General features: G+C 43.9%; 1 protein-coding gene across 1 annotated transcript in view; it reads left to right on the top strand.

Moving 5' to 3' along the window:
* Positions 1-19,819, top strand: part of SNX13 (sorting nexin 13) — a 1,298,295-nt gene that overhangs the window by 311,837 nt on the left and 966,639 nt on the right. The window contains 1 exon segment of the mRNA XM_044065560.1: positions 11,013-11,112. Coding sequence (XP_043921495.1) covers positions 11,013-11,112 — 100 coding nt within the window.

Genomic DNA, 19,819 nt, shown 5'->3' on the forward strand with positions numbered 1-19,819 from the left:
TTCCCCTCATCCTTTTTGGAAAGACCCAGGCCACTGTCTATAACATTCACTTGCTCTTTCAGGAGTTTAACAGAAGATGTGGAGAGAGTGGTGAGAAGGATTCTGTCAGCACAGAGTTTAACAGGTGCCTTATGGCTCCTACCATTTTGGGTCAGGGGATCCAGTCTTCCTTAACACCCCCTTTACTAGTTCCTCCACTGACTCCTTATACTGTCTTGGAGTTCTGGGTATTGAGCCATCCAGTGCAGTCTGGTTCAGATCTGAGGATACCTTTATCCTATGATCTGAAGTTTACTCTGAGCACTTTGGTTCAGTTGGGTCTGGAGAGCTCTTGGAGCTGAAGCTTCCTGGTTGGATCTGAGTTGTTGGAGTTGACTCAGAAATTGTCGAAGCTTCAGCATGGGTTAGCTCAGCCCCGGCTTCTGCATCTTAGGGATTGTGTTTGGAGCAAGGAAGGACAGTGTTCCAAAAGCTAATCTTTTTGGATCCAAGGTCCTCTCTTCCTCTCTGGGGCATTCTGCTTCAGCAACACAGACGATCCCCTCCCCTTTGGATCTTCAGTCTACAGCTTACAGCCTTGATGTCGCTGTGGTCAGTCTCTCCACTCCCTTTTCCACAGGGATAGCCAGTATAAGAACCTCAGGCTTCTCTGCAGGGAACAACAACTTCTAATAAATCTCCAGGGAATCCCATTGAAGCGGTCCCTAAGAAGAAGATGTGCAAGAGGAAGCATTTGAACCCCCCGGTTCATCACAGAAGATACCGATTTTGATGAAGGTAAAGGGTCCCCTTGGTCACCTCCTGAAGATGTCTCATTTGGAGACATCCTTGAAATACTAAGAGAGAGAGGTGGCTGGATGCCCAGCAACCCTTCATCCAAGGAGTCTTTATTCCTAGAGGCTTTCGATAGTGGCCCATCAACCTCCTGGTTGACTCCGCCCACCGACAAGCTCATTGAGTTGATCTCTTGGTGGGCATGAAAGGTTCCTGACACTGTAGAGTCAGTACTTCAGAGACCGGATAACATGGCACCACTTGCAGACAATCAGCCAAGGGGGTTCTGTTATGCCATGTCTGCCATACCCCCTCCAGATGTGACAGTGTGCCATCTCGGAAGGGTGGGTGTGCAGTGGGGATGTGGGTGGATTGCCCACTTCTGCAGCAGCTCAGACATGCCCCTACCATCCTTTCCCCTCTTTAAACCATGACCCCTCAATGCATCATCTCAGGCCTCCACCAGGGTTCACTGCAAGGAATGCCCATGTAACCGGCTATCCCTCCCCTGCCAGTCTAATTGAACTCAGGTTGACTGGACTGTAATCAGGGCTTTATTCCTGTACTCAACCAGAGTAGTGTGGGTCATCTTTCAGAGGTTTGCATATTTCCTTTACTTATGCGCAATTTCACAAAAGGGCAAGGAATCCATACTACTTAATTAATGCACCAACAATCATACATGGGTGTCTGCATCTATGTGGCAATGAATGTAAGTAACTCTTAGGCCCAGAGAGGTGCTTCAAGATGCCAAGAAATAAAGTAATTAAGGAATATCAAGCGAGGGCGCTGGACCGGTCATCAAGCTTAGAACTTCTGGGTGTATTTTAATCATTTGTAGACAGCTTTTTACTTCTCTAGTTATCAGTGAAGTGTATTTAGAAACATTGCGATTATAATGGAGACATCAGCACTCCCATGTCAGAAAAAAATGTATGATCCTGTGTATGCCTACTGACTTTTGTGGCTGAGTTGATTTTGAAGTGGTATAAACAGTCTGGGCCTCTTCTGGGTAGGTTGACACATGGAATGGCAATTAATGGTTTAATCTGTAGTAAAGTTAATGGAAGTTTAGTTGCTGTCTGTTCTTGGGAAGCAATGGAAGTTTTCTGTGGTCTAGCCTGGTGATAATGTGCTTCTTTGCAAGATTCTGAAGAGAAGTAGCATTTCCATACCCATCCAAGAACTTGTTTGGAGAGCAAGGAGAAGTAACCAGTGTCACACTACTGAACTAGAGCTGTTTTAGGGTACTGGCTGGTAACTGCTTGATATTTGGAGACTCATTACAGTGCATTGTGGAACATTGAGACTGCATTAGCGAAACTGTGGACATGTACAAGTCGGAGATTGCTGTGTGTTGGAATTTTCCATTTTCTTTGAGATGTGATGAGCTTGGGTGTGGAAGGGTGTAAGGTGGCTTAACCCATGGAGAAAAAAAAGACACTTAAAGGAGGATGGCAGTGTTCAGCATTAACTGTTTTCCTATATATTCAACTTTTTTGTGTGTAATTCTGAAGATCGCACATACGAATCTCAGAATTACATTGGTGGCTGTTTTCTACCTCCTACTTCTATCTGTTGCCAGTGTTCTGGTGTTTTTTTCCCCTTTTGGAGGCTAGTAGTTTTAGCTTAAGCCGTGGTTTCCAAAGTGGATGCCACATATCAGTATACGGGATCCTAAAAATGTCAATTCTAATTTTGTGGTTTGGGAACTCTCTCACATGCACCCACACACATTTAGTATTACATCAGTTGTATGCTGTTGTGCAATAGTTTTATATTTTTTAGCCTTTTTCAAATTTTAGGTTTGGGAATATGATTTTATTTTGAAATTATGATAGGTTCATAGGTGGTTATTAGGCTATCGGCCCAATAGCCATTGTAAGACTAGCCAAGTTTACCCCAAATTCACCAAAATTTTGCTGACTTGTCAGTACCCTAAGGAATTTTATGATTACAAAATAGGCTTGTACACATCAGGTGTTCACAGGCTGTCCCTGCCAGTTAGGGACATAAGTACTAAACTGTGGGATAAGTTTGTGATTTCCCATCCATTGGTCCAAGTCACATTTGAATATGGTTGGGAATGAGCATTCCTTCACATGGAAGGGAATCCTGTTCCAGAGACAGATACTTCTGTATAATTTTACTGTTGGAAAGAACGTACCGGTTTGAGGGAGATGGTTCAAAATACTTAAGAGCAATTAGTGCTGCCAAAATGGATGCCCATATTTCTTCAAGTAAGAGTGTTGCTCATCATCAGCAACAACAGTACCAAATTTGCAAAAGGAACTATATATGTCCTTCCATTTCACTGTTGCAGTATTCTTACCATGAGGGATCCCCTGCCAAGGCCAGCCCAAGGTCTGGCTAGTGTACCAAAGTCTTTAGTTTGTTATTGATGCACCATATGTCACAGGTATGCTCCCTGTGCAAGGCATAGGACATGAAGGTGAAATCTGGATGCATCACCCTCAGAACTTTTTTGCTGCCAGTCTGGAAGCTATCTTCAATTGTCAGTCTGATCACCCGAGTCGTTGCTGGTTATCTAGCCTTTCGGGTAAGTGCCCCATTGTGGTTTTTGACTTATTCTTTTTGCTTTTAGCATTTGTGTTTTTATGGGGTTTCATTTAATCCAGAAAGGGTAAATACCAATGTGGGAGACAGATTCCCCATAAAGACAGTCACAAGCAGTGCTTGTTTTGTTTAGGAGCTTTTCACAACCATACGTCCTATACTGTGTGTCAGGCTTTTCTTCCAAAGTCCCTGCTGTACCCCTAAAGGGATCATGTTTTTCTGGGATGCAGGACTCAGACTGTGTCTGTATGCTAGCTTCCCTGCCTCCTCCCAAGGCTTTGTATCTAGTTTCCTTTTTTTTCAGTCCTTTCTTCCTCTAACTTTATTTTCAGCCAGGGAATTTTTGAGGGCTCTGGGGTTCATGGCATCCACCATCCCTGTGCTTTCCTTATTCAGATTGCACATGAGAAAGCTTCAGTGGTACCTAAAGTCAGTTTGGCTTCAGCATTCTCATCCTCTAGAGTTTCTAATCCTTCTATGTCTCAAGTTGGAATTTCAGTGGTGGATTCACCAACTAACTTTGAATCCAGGCCTTCCCTTTCACCTCTACTTCCCTCTTAGGAGTTGTTAACAGATTCCTTAAACAGGGGTTGGGAAGCTTCCTTCAGAAACCTAAAGGTGCAAGGCCTTTGGTCTCCTCAGCAACAGAGGGAGCACATCAGCAGCAAGGAGATGCGAGCTGTTCTGTTGGCACTCACTGCTTTTCATCCTCTGTTTTCTCCAGGGCCCCTAAAGGTATTTGTAGACAAAACCGCAGTGATGTATGTCAACAAGCAAGGAAGGGGCAAGGACTTATCTGCTTGCAGATTGGTGCAATTCAGTGTCAAGTCAACACTTCAGGCAGTATACATTCTTTCAAGTCAGAATTTTGTGGCAGACTCCCTGAGCAGGTCCATAAAACAACTTCACGAATGGATGCTTCACAGGGCTATGTTACTGGACATTACCCACCAGTGGGGTATTCCTCAAGTAGATCTCTTTTCCTCCCCTCTTAATGGGCAGCTTCCTCAATTTTTGTGCTGGGACTCAATGTCTTGTGGTCTGGAAGGTGGACACCCTATCATTTTCATGGAAGGGGGGTGTTTCTTTATGGCTTCCACCCCCTTCCTCACCCCTTCCTCACATTCCAAAAGTCCTGTGCAAGATAAAACAGGATGCTCCCAAAATCTTGCTGGTGTCTCCTTTTTGGCCCAGACAGCCAAGAGCAACCATCACAGACTTACCTCACTGGGTGGATCTTGTCACACAAGACAAGGGATCTCTCATCCATTTCCACCTGTCCACACTTCAACTGACACTGTGGGTGATAGGATTTTGATTCCCTATAGACACTTGTTTTTGAGGAAGTGCTCTGGGTTCTGCAGGAGACCAGAAAACCCACTACTAGAAAATCCTACTTGTTCAAATGGAAGAGGTTTTCTGTTTGGTGTCGTTTTTTTTGTAACCCACTTACTGTGCATGTTCGTTTGGTTCTTGTTTGTGGGAATTTCTCAATGCTAGGTTGGCATATTCTTTTGTTAAAGCCCACTTTTCAGCTATTTCTACTTGTCTGCCTTTAATGCCTCCTTTGGCCTCTCAGTTCGAGGCAAGACTCTTTCTTAAAGGCGTCCTTTATATTAGGCCTCCCAGGAAGCCTGCCCCTCCTCCCCTAGGGTCTAATTTTGTTTTAGAAAACTTGACCCAGGCTCCTTTTGAGCCTGCAGCTTCAGCTTCTTTACAGCATTGTTCTTGGAAGACTGTACTTTTTTTTGGCCCCTTGCATCTGCTAGGTGGGTGTCTGAGCTTCAAGCCCTTATGACTTGTCCTTCTTTTTTAGTTTTCTGTAAGGACAGGGTTGTCCTTTCTTAGTAATCCTTCTTTCATGCCGAAGGTGGTGGATGAGTTTTCTCTTTATAAGTCTGTTAATTTGCCGACTTTTTTCCCTTCGCAATCTGCTAGTGAGAAGGTGCTGCACACCTTGGATATGCATAGACAACTCAGGTCTTATTTGAATAAGACTTTTCAAAAATCTGATCAACTCTTTGTTTCTTTTCATCCTAGATTCTTAGGTTTGGCTGTTTCCAAGCAAACTATTTTTTCTTGGATTTTCAAAGCAGTTTCTTTTTGTTATGTCTTCCATGGCAAGAGCCTTTCTTCTGTTAAAGCTCATTCTACTAGGGCTTTGGCTTCTTCTGATGCTTTTTTCAAGTGTTTGGATGCTAACTCTATTCTTGAGGCAGCTACCTAGCCTTCTGTGCATACATTTACCAAGTACTGTAAATTGGATGTGGTTTCCAGAGCTAGAGCTGGCTTTGCTAGACCCATTCTCCATGGGTTCCTGGAGAGCTCTCCTGGTCCATCCTTCTCCCTCTCTTCTTCCTGAGCTTTAGCACTCTCCCTGTTGTAAAGAATACTGCAACCATGAGATCAAAGGGCTAAGTACAGTTGTGCAAGATCTTACCATAACGGTAACTGTCCTTCTCTTCACTGTTCCAGTATTCATTCCCTCCCTCTTTCCCACGGTTCTTTTCTCTTCTGGATGCCCTGGTTACATTTTTTTTGTTCTTGGATTGGTGTTCCTTCTGAGGCTGTCAGTTCTGATGATGGTATGTCCAGACGTCACCTTTATGCCCTACCCTATATGAGAGGAACATACGTGTGACATGCAAAGTACCTTAAAGCAACCTAAAGGCTTTGGTGTACTGGGCAGATGTCAGACCATCCTTGACAGAGGGGGATCCCTATTGTAAAGAATACTGCAACAGTGAAGAGAAGGACATATACAGTTATGGTAAGATCTTGCACATCTGTACTTTTTAGCATGATGTGCCATAGGGAAAATTATGTTCAGCCCAGAGTACAGTTTTATAATTATTTCTTTATCTGACTATACAGTGGGCAAATGTGGGATATTCTTGAAAACACTGAAAATTGAGAAAGAGATATGGTTGTATTTTGAGTTATTGAGTTTATTGATGTTAAAGCACTTGCTCTGCTCTCTGCTTTTGTGTGTTCCATTCTTGAAAGAATTGTTGAACAGTAATTATGCTGCAAATAAATCCTTACTGCAAAAGGAGTTTTTCCTTGCTTCCAACCTCCTGTATAGCTTCTCTGCCTAGCCCCAGCTGAGGCATTCATTCCTCGTTTGAGCATAGATGCTGGGCCCATTCATTACCCAGCCAGAGTGAAAGCCCTGCAGCTTATTACTTCTCTGGGAAGAGTGATAGAGCTTTTGGCCTCATTGTTCCCCAGTGAGGCGAGAGTAGAGGTAAAGGAGTGAGCTGCCTTACCATTGTCATGCAAGGGCTTTCCTACCCAGCCTAACCCTCTCTGTGGTGACTTATGGCTTATGTCTGTGCTGCTTAAAATGAGGGCATGCCTCCTAGTTAACAGCCTAATCCTAGCTTTGTTCTGCAGTACCACTTTGCCTTTTGGAGTCAGCAGGGCAGTGAGCCTAGTTGGCTTCATTCCTCCCCTGCGATAGGCGAGGTGACATTGGCCACTCACTGCCATCCTCACCCCCTGCCCAATCCTTTGAGCAGCTTGAGTTTCTGATTGAACTCTGATTATCTGAGGTGTAGTCAAGGCTTTATCCTTCTGCACCACAAGACCAAGAAAAGATATTTTTGAAGCTTTGAATGACTACATGGAGCAAATCACTTTATTTTGGGGAAACTGATTTGAAATATGTATGGATGTTTTCTTTCAGTCAGAAAAGCTACAAAGTAATTTATTTCCTTGATTTAAAAACAAGATTGCTCATTGCTTTTCACATTGACAGTGCTGGCTTCTAAAATTTTTGCTGAAGAATTAATGACAGTTTTAGACACGACAGTGCAAAATGGTAAATTATTAAAAACAAACAAAACAGTGTTTTACTCTGTACTGAGGACACTGGTTGTCAAGTTGATGAGTGCTAAGTCACATTTGTCAGCTGAAGAATGGAATGTTGGCAGTGTTTTTTTATCATAAAAATAAAATTGAGTTTATAGGTCTACTTGATTAAATATCGTGCACAATTAATTATTTTATATGGTTAAATTACATGAAGCTAATTTTTAACACAGGTTGCTTGTGTTTAGACTTTGTGTCCTAGAAATTGTTTTAACTTCTGTCATTTGCAAAAGATTTTTGAACACATTTCGGATGGTCTTTTGTGATGTTAGGACAGTTTGGCAGTGTTTATTTATGTGGGGACATATTTATTACTAGAAACTTTAAGTGCTTATTGTGATATCTTATCCAGTGCTGTCAGTTTATTATTCTTTGCTGGTGGTCTCTCTCATGATTTTATAGATCCTAATTCTGGTACCCCCATCAAATCTGGTTGCACCTAAAAGGAAAACAAGCAAACAGAAAATCAAAAATATGTCTCAGCCTGCAGTTGGTGATTCTGTCGGGGCCACTGCTTGGTTCGAGGACCACTTACCTTTTGCCCTGTCTCCATGTAGTGTAGCTTTGCCGGCCACTATGGAAAGGGGTTTAGGCACAGCCGTCAAGGCTGTTCCAGTACCTGGTGCAGGTATGAGAGATCCAAACACTTAAGGTGCAGGAGTAGTCTGAGGTAACAGTTGTGCAAGTCCTACTTACCTGTAACAGTAGATGTTAGAATTTTTCACTGCCTCAGTGGCAGCACTCATACGCTATCCTCCAGATTGTGCATAGCAGAGGTGGAGTTCAACCTCTTCATTTCAGGTGTTGTTGTATTTGGTTTTTGCATGGTGTTGTGATTGACTGGGAATTTACTCTTGCTAGATGAGTCTGGCTTCAAGTACTTTCCTGTCATTCTTTGTGGAAGTGTAAAGGCCTGAACATTCACTTCCTTTGATAGCTGAAGGGCTTACCTCTCAGGATATGCTCAGCTAATCAGTTTTCACAGGAGAGACTGAGCGGAATCTGAGCTTTTGAAAGCTGGCCAGTGTTGAGTTACCTTGGCAGATAGCCCAAAATGCCCAAGGCACTGAGCAATTTGAATATCTACTGGTAGAGTGAAGTAGGACTTATGCAACTGTACTTTCAGATATGTTGAGCATCTGCCCAACATACAAGGAAAAGTTGAAAGCATTTGATTAGAGTAGACAAATTACTACACTTGAGAAACAAATTAGAAATCTGGTAAGGTTAGTTTGTAAACACACAACATTGTTAAGCGATAAAATTAAAAGGTACTTTATAAATTTGGACCTAAACGCATATAACTGGATAAGTAATATTACTGGGCTTTCCCTGAAAAAAGAAGAATTCTTAAAATTAGTTGAATAACCATAGCTTGAAATGTAAAGTACCAGGATAAATAACATTAAACTAGCATCACCACTAAGTACCCTTTTCAGTCATAACCTAGCCACAGGTTTTGTTCCTGCTGAAAGGAGAACAGCAACAGTTATTCCCCTCTACAAAGGTGGCCTAGCAGAGCAGACCTGGGGAATTACAGACTGATAAGTGTGACCAGCCCTAACAAAGCAGACCCAGGGAGTTACAGACTGATAAGCGTGACCAGCCTCATCTGTAAGGCTATGGAACACATCATGGTGGACCTCATAAATAAAGACATATATGACCTCCAAACCCCGGATCCTGAAGGGCAGAATCCTGCCTGTTAGATCTGGTGGATTTGTTTAAAAATGTGACCAAGGCCATTGACGAGGACATATCTGTGCACACCGCGTACCTCGACCTGACAAAAGCTTTCAACACAATCCCACATTCAGGCATTAACGATAAACCTAGCAAACTGAATGTAAACCCCTTTGTTGTAAGACGGATTGCCAGCCAGCTCACAAACCAGACACAGACCATCATAGTGGGTGACTCCACATCAACCAGTAGACCTGTTACCAATGGGGTGCCACAGGGGCCAGTGCTGTCCCCTTACTGTTTGTTATATACTTCTCAGAAGTTTAGGTCAAAACTAAGAGGTTGTGGCTAACCTAGTTTGCAGACGACTGCAAACTAGGTGCAATCATTTTGAATCCCCCAAATTATGTCTGTATACTCCAGGAGGGTCTCACGCAGATGAACGACTGGTGTACTATTCATGGTCTCCAGCTGAATGGAGAGAAATGCATCATCATTCACTTCGGCACAATGTCCCCTCACACTATCAAATCAACAATAATACCCTAAATACCCATGAAGTGGTAAGGAACCTGGGATCAGAAGTTGACGGCAACCTTAACTTTGACCACCATGTGTCTGCTATAGTAAGAAAAGTTTGCTACGTAGCACACTTGATTAGTAAAGGCATCGCCTCGAGAGCAAAAGAAGTTATAACCCCCCCCATACTCTGCACTTATCCAGCCGATAATTGAGTATAATGGCCCATTTGGCATGTGCCGTACTAAGCACCTGCAGCAATTGGAGGTTTCTAACAAAAAAGATCGAGGGGCTCCAGCATGTGCCTTACACAGATCGACTAAAGTCCCTGCCACTATACTCTACTCTGTATCATATAGACTTCTTAGGAGAGACTTATGCCTGGCCTACAGAGTAATCCCTGACCCAAACCTAATATACTCGCTGCATATCCGTAAATCAGACTGGACTAGGGCTATCCATTCCAGGGACCTAAATATGGCCTGCGACTTAAATAGGACATGCTGGAGGGACAGATTTATCTCTCAGCGACTACCGCATCTTTGGAACAGGCTACCAATTCATTTGAAACAGAGCACCTGTATGACACTGTTCGAGGAACCTGGATTAGGCACCATAAATTCTTACAGAGCCCACAACTCTCCTGGACATGGACAGTCATCACTAAATGCAGTCTTGGGTAGTGACTAGCATTTCTGTGCTATTATGTTGGGATGAAATGGCTAGGTTTAAAATAATCTCTGGGTAGATATAGTAATCTCCTCTGATCCTATGAAAACTTCTGGATTTTACTTAATGATTTTCCTAATTTGGCTTAATGAGCTATTACGGTTTTGTTGCAGTATTCAACCACCTGCTCTTGCAAGAATATTTTCTTTGGTTGCCAATGTAAAACAGTGAAACATGTATGGTTAGCAACATTAAATGAAATGTGAGTGAACTTGTGTCATATTTGTCTTTAATGTAAAGCAAAAGTTTAAGGGTCATACTATTGGTATAGTAGAACTATATTTCCACATGACACCATATCACAAAATTTTGGCAGTCTATGAGGAGGAAATGTAGAAAAACTTTGGAAACACTGGCATAGGGTGTCTGTTTTCATATGCTTGAGGCTTCTGTGATTTGATGGCTAATTGTTAAGATAGACTCCATACAGTCATTGCTTTAGGGAAGCTGAGATGAGAAGGCAGGTTTCAGCAAGATGAACTTGTAAATAAGGAAAATTGAAAAGAGAGAAAGGAAATCAGATATGGGCCATAGGTTCATTCTTACACCAATTCACGCTTTGTCCAGTTTGGACCTATATAGTTATACCTTTATAGTACAAATACAAGAATAACAGCTGCCTGTTCAATAAACTCTTACTGTGTAGCTACCTACAAAGTGTGATGTACTTCTTTGTGGATTTACCCAGTTGTCAGTGCCCAAATGGTTTCAAATGTGGTAGTGGAACGCATCTGAAATGTCAGTGACCAGGCCTATTGCAAGAGTTTTAATGTATGCATTTAAAGTACAGTTTTTATTGCTTAGGACTGTGTATACAGTAGCTTACTTAAATTTGAATTATTTTTACCTTTGTGAAGGAAATTGATACTGTGAAGCTAGCTGCAAACTTCGGAAAACTTTGCACAGTTCCACTGGACCACATACTTACAGATAATGTTGCACTACACTTTTTTATGGGTAAGTACAAAAAATGTTTCGAAATTATTATTCAACAAATATTTTATGTGCTTTTTTGCCTGTGCTCCTCCTTAACCACAAACCATCTTCCAGCTAGTCTCGGCCAATTAATTTCTTATCTTTGACATTGTAGCCATTGACTCAGTGAGAGATGAAAGGAGAGGGTCATCAACCAAGCAGGTCTGAAGGTTAAACTGTAGATGTGCCTCTAAAAATTAGCCTTCCTGCAGGCAACCTCTGATCCAGGCTATTTGAACCATTAGCCCAGGAGGCAAGCATGGGAGAGCCAATATCACACTTGTTCCTCTCTCAGCCTTCGCCCCTACTGCTGCAACTTCTGTTGAGCTGTCCTGGGTTATCACAGAAAGACCTCATCTACACAGGTAGCTATGGTATTTCTGATGAGTCCTATCCCCCCTCCATGTTGCTGGTGTGAGCACCTACATCACAGAGTGGGTTCCTACACTTCCCTTTGTGCATTCTTGCTTCCACATCTGCATTAATACAAACTGATGTCACAGGCTTAGGAGTGCCAAGCTGACCTCCCCAGGCATGGCTGTTTTCAGTGTCATGCAGGGCTCTTAATGAATGGTGATCAGCCAAATGACTCCTTTGCCCTAAGATGGGCAAGCCTAAGCTGATGTCTCACTCCCACCCACTGACTGTCTCTTCCATCTTTTAAATCACTACTCATACTCTGGTCATTTGGGTCATAGTTAAGACATTTCCTTTGACACCACAGAACCTGGCTATTCTTTAACAAAGCTGTCCAGTAATTGATAAGTGGTATAGTCAATATTGCAGGAAGATATGTCGTTGCACATCTTTTCTTTTAGAAGACTAAGGAGAAAACATATTCTGAAAAACAAACTTGTTAAGTTTCACTGAGGAATGTTTTTGTTGGTGGCATGGAGGGGATGCTGGCTGAATTCCTTTAAAAGAAGCATACCGTACAGCTGTTAGAATTAAGATACCTATTTGAGTGTACCTTGCTGTTTTTTTCACTAGCAAACTTTTTTTTGGGTATTTGATGCAGAAAAGCTGAAGATTTAAAACATACTCTTGTGTAACTGTGTCAGTTATTAGGAGTTTGAGGCACTAGACAAGAGGGCTGCAATTATGGGAAATAAGTGCTGATTCTTGAATCTTAGGGACTGGAATTTTATAAACAAGTCTCTTTTCCAAAAACAGAAAAATAATGTATACATGTGGTACACAGCAATGGGGCTGTTTCTAGGTAGGATATTTTAGATTCAACTGAATGCAGTGGCAGCTGATGACTTCAAATCAAGGGGGGGTTTGCATACAGAAGACCTCACAAGGCAGAGCTATGTTACACTGGGAACAACATTAATCATGCTTACCATTTTATTTCATTCACACATACTAGGCATAGCCCCCCCCCCCCCCCAGCCCGACTGCATGCTTTGAGCTTACAAAGTTTAAAATAATGGAGAGAGACTTCAATTGCTAGATTACTATACTTCTTTTGCATCACATAGTCAAGAGCTTGCAGGTGATTTTACTTCAGTTCCCCCATACACACTTTTGTCATGAATGGCCAGAGTTTCAACAACGAAACATCCACACACTATCCTAATCTATCTTGACTGACCCTGAAAAAATATATTCATTTAAAAAGTTAAGATATTAAGTTAAAAAAAAAAAACATCCACCAGCAGTCCCCAAAACACACTGTGTACCTAGTATCTGTCTAAGCTCTGTCAGGATATTTTATTAGAAAAAAAGACAGCCACAGTCAAGCAGCCTCCAAACCACAATGCCTCTTTAGATGTTCATCGTGTTACCCTGCTGCAGTCATCACACTTGGGTTATCCTGCCGTCAGGCGGTCCCGCAGTCGGCCCGAATTCCAAAGTCTTGGTCCGGCGTCGGTTGCTGTCGCTTCTTCACTGACGTCAGTGCGTCAGGGGTATATAAGAGGCATCCGACGCCATTTTCTTCCGTCTTTCTTGCCGCGCGGTGCCTAAAGCAGAAGCAGTTCGCAAGTGCCGGTCGGCCGATACCTGAGATTTTCAATTTGAATTTCAGTCCGAAGTCTTCAATAAAGCTAAGTAACCCGTTGGGGAACATTTTCTTGCCTCAGTCCGATGTCAGAAAAAGTTAACAACTGCATTTCTTGTGGGAAGCAAATGCCTCATAAGGACTTCCATTCCTATTGTATTCCTTGCCTAGGCCCAGACCACGACATCACGGTTTGTCGGTTTTGCGCTAGGTTTAATAAACGCACTCTCAAATACCGTTTTGACTTCGCACGACATTACTTTGGTAGGAAATTCAATTATATCATGCCATCGGAGCAGCCGACAACCGCAATTCATAAAAAAACACAAGGATAAGGACAGGCAGCCTAGGAATAAGCCAGACCCCGAGGCCTCAGCTGGGCCTGTCGCCGGTTGTCCGGTTTTCAGTGAGGCGCCTACGCAGCCCCTGACGACCGCAGAGCTGGAACCCCAGACAGCTGCCGAATCCCAAGCAGAGTCTACTAGGCCGACGCAGCCATCTACCGACACCGGAGCAGATTTAGACACCGCTGAGGAAACACCTTCGGTTGCAGAAGGTGTCTTCAGACCGACTACACTCACCATTAAATCTTATGCTCAGCTTAAAACTCCTTTAAAACCTAAGAAAACTGTTCATCAGTCTACAGGTCAAGGCCCCATGCCTAAGAAACAGATGCTTAAGATGGCTGAAGATTAAATTACCCTCATCAGGGGTTGCCATCCCCCTCCTGATAAAAGACCAAGACAAGAGGAGGATTATGGCATCCTCTGACCAGGTTTCTCTCTCCTCAGTTTCTTCTGAGGAACAGGATTACACTTTTCCACCTTATGAGGATTCTGATGCTGAATACTCTATTCCCTCAGCATCTCCCCCTGAAGACTACTCCTTTGGGGAAACATTACATACCATGAGGGAACATTTCCACTGGGAAGGCCAGGATTACTCAGATTCTAAGAAAAGGCTCCGACAGTTTCTTCTATTACCCCAGCACAGACCTCTTGCTATTCCTCCTGTTTTAGATATTGTGGATGATGTCTACTTGGAGTCTAGTTTAAATCCAGACTCTCTACCTCCTGCTCCAGCCAAACCAGACAGATACTACAGAGTACCTGACTCACACAAATTCCTTTATAAAAGCCCTGTAGCTGACCCAGAAACCATATCCCAGGATGTCCTTCAAGGATGCATCTGCAGTCCTTACATATGGGTTGTCCTGCCTCAGGCAGCCCTTCGGTTGGCCGGATTCCAAAGTCTGGGTCCAGCGTCGGCTGATGTCGCCCTTTCCCCGACATCAGAGCGCCTGGGGTATAAAAACGTCAACCGACGCCATCTTCAGTCTTTCTTGCTGCGTGATGCCCGAAGCAGAAGCAGTTCGCAAGTGCCAGTCAGCCAGCTCCTGTAACTTAAGCTACCGAAGACTTCAAAAAGCTAAGTACCCCGTTGGGGACTCTCTCTTGCCTCAGCCGATGTCGGCTCAAACGCTTAAAGTTAATAATTGCTTGACTTGTGGGAAACAAATACCTCATAAGGATTTCCATTCCTACTGCCTCCCCTGCCTAGGCCCAGACCACGACGTCTCGGCCTGTACTGCCTGTGCCTCCTTTAATCGACGCACTCTTAGGCGTCGGTCGGAGTTTGCAGAGGAATTTTTTTGGTCTAGTTTCTCTTATAAAATGCCGTCGGAGACTCCGACTTCTCATTTAACCAAGAAACGGAAGGACAAGGACCGACACACGCGGACCGTGGTTTCAGCTGAAACCGCTCCTAGGCCTGCCTCGAGTGTCTCGGTCTCGGCTGAAACAGAGTCCTTGGTACTTCCGTCCGTTGAAACCGCTCAACCGACAGCCTCGGTCCCGGAGGCCTTTTCTGAGTCGGTTATAGATTTACCCTCGGAAACCGGTGTTCAGGAACCTACCGACACCATTCCCCTAGACAAAACTATTCCAGCACGTGGGGCAGCCAGGCCCCCTGCATCCATGTCCATTAAAGCTTTCACTAGGGCTAAAGCTGCTAAGCAACAAAAAACTCTGCCTCCCAAGTCTATTTCTCAGGGATCCACTACAGGTTCTCAGATACTACATCTGGCTGAGGACCTTATTTCCTTAATTAGGGGCTCTCAGCCTCATGCGGACAGGGGCTCTCAACCACCACTAGACAAAAGGCCCAGGGTTGAGTCTGCTGACCCTCAGTCCTCTGATGAGGCCTCTGATGGCTCTTCTCTATCAGACTACCAGCAGGAGGCCTTCACGGCCTACGAGGATTCTGATGCAGAGGAATCTATTCCCTCTGCCTCCCCTCCTGAAGAGCTGTCCTTTGGGGAGACCCTTCACTCCATGAGAGAGCATTTCCAATGGCAGGGCCAGGAATTCTCCGATTCCAGGAAGAGATTAAGGACTTTTCTTCATTTACCTCAGCATAGACCTTTGGCTATTCCTCCTGTTTTAAGTGTCATTGATGATGTGTATTCTGAGTCTAGCACTACCCCTGACACCCTTCTTCCGGCTCCTGTTAAACCCGATAGTTGCTACAGGGTCCCGGACTCGCATCATTTCCTTTACAAGGCCCACTCTGCTGACCCAGAAACTATTTCCCAGGGTCCTAAAGGGGTTGCAGCTGCCACTACTAAAAATCCACTCCCCTCTGAAAGGGAGTCCAGGGCTTTAGAGAGATGGGGTAAAAAAGTGTACACTTCTTCCACTCTGTCTATGAGGGCTTTAAATTGTCAATTTCATATGATACAGTACCAAGAGTATTTGTTAGATGAATTGCAGAAAAAACTGTCTTCTCCTGAACCCCTAGATCGTAAGTCACTCCAGGATCTGGTACATAATTCAGAACAGGTTAGCAACCATTTCTTGCAGTGTGGTTATGATGCATTGGAAGCTTCATGTAGGTCAGCAATGACAGGTGCAGTCATACGTTGACATGCCTGGCTGAAGGAACAATCTCTGCCAGATCATGTTAAGGCTAAGCTTCTGGATGTTCCACTGGAAAAGCAAAAGTTATTTGGCTTCACTGCTCAAGAGGTCTTAAAGAAATTTGAGGAAAAGGCAAAATCTGTACAAACAGTCAAAGATTTCCTCCAGGTACAACCTCCAAGATTCAGCAGAAATTGGCCTTCTAAGAATTGGTCCTTTCCAGAAGAGAGATTTCAAAGAGGCAAGAACAGGCGTGCCAGAGGTAGAGGGCAAGCTAGAGGCTCCTACAGAGGACGTCAATGGCAGCCTCCTAACCAGAGAGGTAGTGCAGGTCCAACAATTGCTGCACAAGGACAGACTCAATGACTTCACCTTGACCCCGCCGACCAGGGCTCAATTAGAAGCACCTTTGGGCGGAAAGTTGTCTTTATTCTCAAAAAATTGGCACAGTATTACAAGGGACAAATGGACACTGCAAATAATAGACGAAGGATACAGGTTCCATTTCCATACATTACCAGAAAGAAAGGGAATGCCAAACCTGCCACCAAATCAGAGGGCAGAGGCTTTAAAGCAAATTGCCAACCTATTGCAAATGAAAGCTATAGAAAAGGTTCCTCTCACAGAACAAGGCCAAGGATTTTATTCCAGACTATTCCTTGTCCCAAGAAAAGAAAAACAATGGAGGCCTATTCTCGATTTGTCCGCACTGAATACTTATCTCATTGTGCCAAAATTCAAAATGCTGACCCTACAGCAACTCCTTCCCATGCTGGGCAAGGGGTCTTGGCTGGTAACTCTAGACCTCAAGGAGGCATACCTGCATGTCCCTATCAGACAAAGTTGCAGAAGACACCTCAGATTTCTTGCAGGTTCAGAGCATTATCAATTCTCAGCATTGCCCTTTGGCTTATCTACTGCGCCCAGAGTATTCACGAAATGCCTGGCATCAGTAATTGCACACTGCAGACTTCAGGGGATTCAAATATACCCGTATCTGGACGACTGTCTTATACAAGTGGACAGCCAACAAACTTTGGAAAAACACTTGAATTATGCCATCCACCTACTACAGGCCTTGGGATACACAGTCAGCATTCACAAGTCAAGACTTGTGCCATCCCAAAGAATAACTTTTCTGGGTGCGGAACTAGATACAACCACCCAAATGGCTTTTCTCACAGGAGAAAAACAAAGACAACTACCGGATTACTTCAAAAATCTAACAAAACAAACTCAGATGACTGCAGGGAAAATCCTGCAGGCCCTGGGTTACATGGCATCGTGCATTCTTCTGATTCCACAAGCAAGGCTGCATATGAGAACTACAATGGTACCTAAGGAGTTTATGGTCTCAGCACAATCACAGCCTAGAAGCTTTGATACCACTCATTCCATGCCTTCAAAAGGAATTCCTGTGGTGGGCCCAAGCAAGCCAGTCAAACAGGGGCTTGCCTTTCAGCAAACCAGTAGCCAGCCAAACCATTACCTCGGACACTTCAGACCATGGATGGGGAGCACATATGGAGGACAGATGCATCCAAGGTCTATGGTCTCAGAAAGAATTGCGCATGCACATAAACCAAAAGGAAATGCTGGCAGTGATTCATTCAATCGAGGCCTTCAAGCTCTTTCTACATCAAGGCAACCTGCTAATAAGGACAGACAATACCACAGTTATGTGGTATATAAACAAGCAAGGAGGTAGCCATTCCTACCCTCTTTGCAGACTAGCAATGAATCTTTGGGAACTTTCCCTAAGACTCAATATAGAGCTGCAATCCCAGTTTGTGCCAGGAATAGACAATATACTGGCGGACAGCCTAAGCAGAAATACCATGGACCCACACGAATGGATGCTGCACCCAGACATCTTCCTTCAGATAACACAATCATGGGGGAGGCCGGACATAGATCTTTTTGCCTCCCACCACAATCATCAGCTGAAGAAATTCTGCACAAGGACATACCACCCACAAGCATGTAAAGTGGACGCCCTCTCTTTCAGTTGGAATACTCTAACAGTGTATGCATTTCCACCACTCCCACTAATGACCAAGGTCTTACTGAAAATCAAGACAGAGCAGCCAAAAGTGATTCTAATAGCCCCGGACTGGCCAAGGCAGCACTGGTACCCACTGTTATGGATCCTGTCACACACGAAACTGTGGCCTCTACCACTATGGACACTCCTTCTGACACAGCACAATTACAAAACTCTGCACTCCAGCCTGAAAACCCTGCAGCTGACAGCCTGGAGAATACCTTGACTCCTTACCAGGAAAAGCTATCCAAAAGAGTGAAGGATATCATCATGGAAGCTAGCAGACCTTCCACGAGAAAGACATACTCAGCAAAATGGAAAAGATTCCACACTTGGAGCACCGCAAAGGGCCTAGATGCCACAGTGATGAGCATGGCACATATCCTGGAATACTTGGCAGACATGCTCCATAATGGCCTTTCTTACTCTTCCATAAAAATTCATGCTCCAGCAATTTCAGCAGAATACAATACTGATCCACCTGTCTTCTCTCATCCTCTCCTAAGGCAGTTTCTAAGAGGAATTAAAAACATCAATCCTCCAAGAAAACCACCAGTGCCTACATGGGACCTTAACTTCATGTTGGAAAAGTTGACTTTACCTCCCTTTGAACCAACAGCATCTTCAGAGTTACAGTTCCTGTCTTGTAAGACTGCCTTCCTTCTGGCCATAACCTCAGCAAGAAGAGTATCTGAATTGCAGGCAATCATGGTAGTACAACCATTTCTTATTTTTCATCAGGACAAAGTCTCCTTGAGAACCAATCCTTCATTCATGCCAAAGGTGGTATCCAGGGTCTCATTGAACCAAGCTATTCACCTGCCTACCTTCTTTCCAAACCCACAAAACATGGGAGAGAAACTTCTGCATACCCTGGACATTTACAGACAGTTACGCTACTACTTGGACAGAACTAAGACTTTCAGAAAAACTGACCAGCTGTTGGTAGCATATGCTGCAGGCATTCAAGGAAAAGCAATTTCCAAACAGACAATTTCAAAATGGATAGGAAATTGCATTTGATTCTGCTATTCTTATCATGGAAAAGCTGTGCCAGCTAACATCAGACCTCATTCCACCAGAGCTACAGCCACCTCCACAGCCTTCTTAAGAGGGGTGGCTACCAAGGACATTTTAGAAGCTGCTACATGGAGCTCCGTGCATATATTTTCCAAGCATTACAATTTACCCTTATATTCCAGATCCAGAGCAGGCTTTGCTACGGCAGTCCTGCAGGGCATTTTAGCTACACCATCATTTTCTTAGAGCCTACCACCCCCAGCTTGGCTATGGTATTCTACCCGTATGTAAGGACTGCAGATGCATCCTTGAAGGACATAGTACAGTTTTGTACCTACCATAAATGTAGATGTCCGATAGGTATGCATCTGCAGTCAGGTTTACCCTCCCTCCTTCCCCTCTGTGGTACTTTTTGGGTACTTATCCCTCTTATAGCTAGCTGGGGTTATCTATTATGGTGTATTTGTTTTATATTACTGTGCATGTTTGCAATATTTTGTATTTCTACCAAATTTTAGCCTTCCTTAGAGGGCACCTGGCATCTGGGGCAAGAAACACTGAAGAAGATGGCGTCGGCTGACGTTTTTATACCCCAGGCGCTCTGATGTCAGGGAAAGGGCGACATCAGCCAACGCCGGACCCAGACTTTGGAATCCGGCCGACCGAAGGGCTGCCTGAGGCAGGACAACCCATATGTAAGGA

Source organism: Protopterus annectens, chromosome 3.part0, assembly GCF_019279795.1.
Source record: "Protopterus annectens isolate FY-2018-M chromosome 3.part0, PAN1.0, whole genome shotgun sequence".
Taxonomy (NCBI): domain Eukaryota; kingdom Metazoa; phylum Chordata; order Ceratodontiformes; family Protopteridae; genus Protopterus; species Protopterus annectens.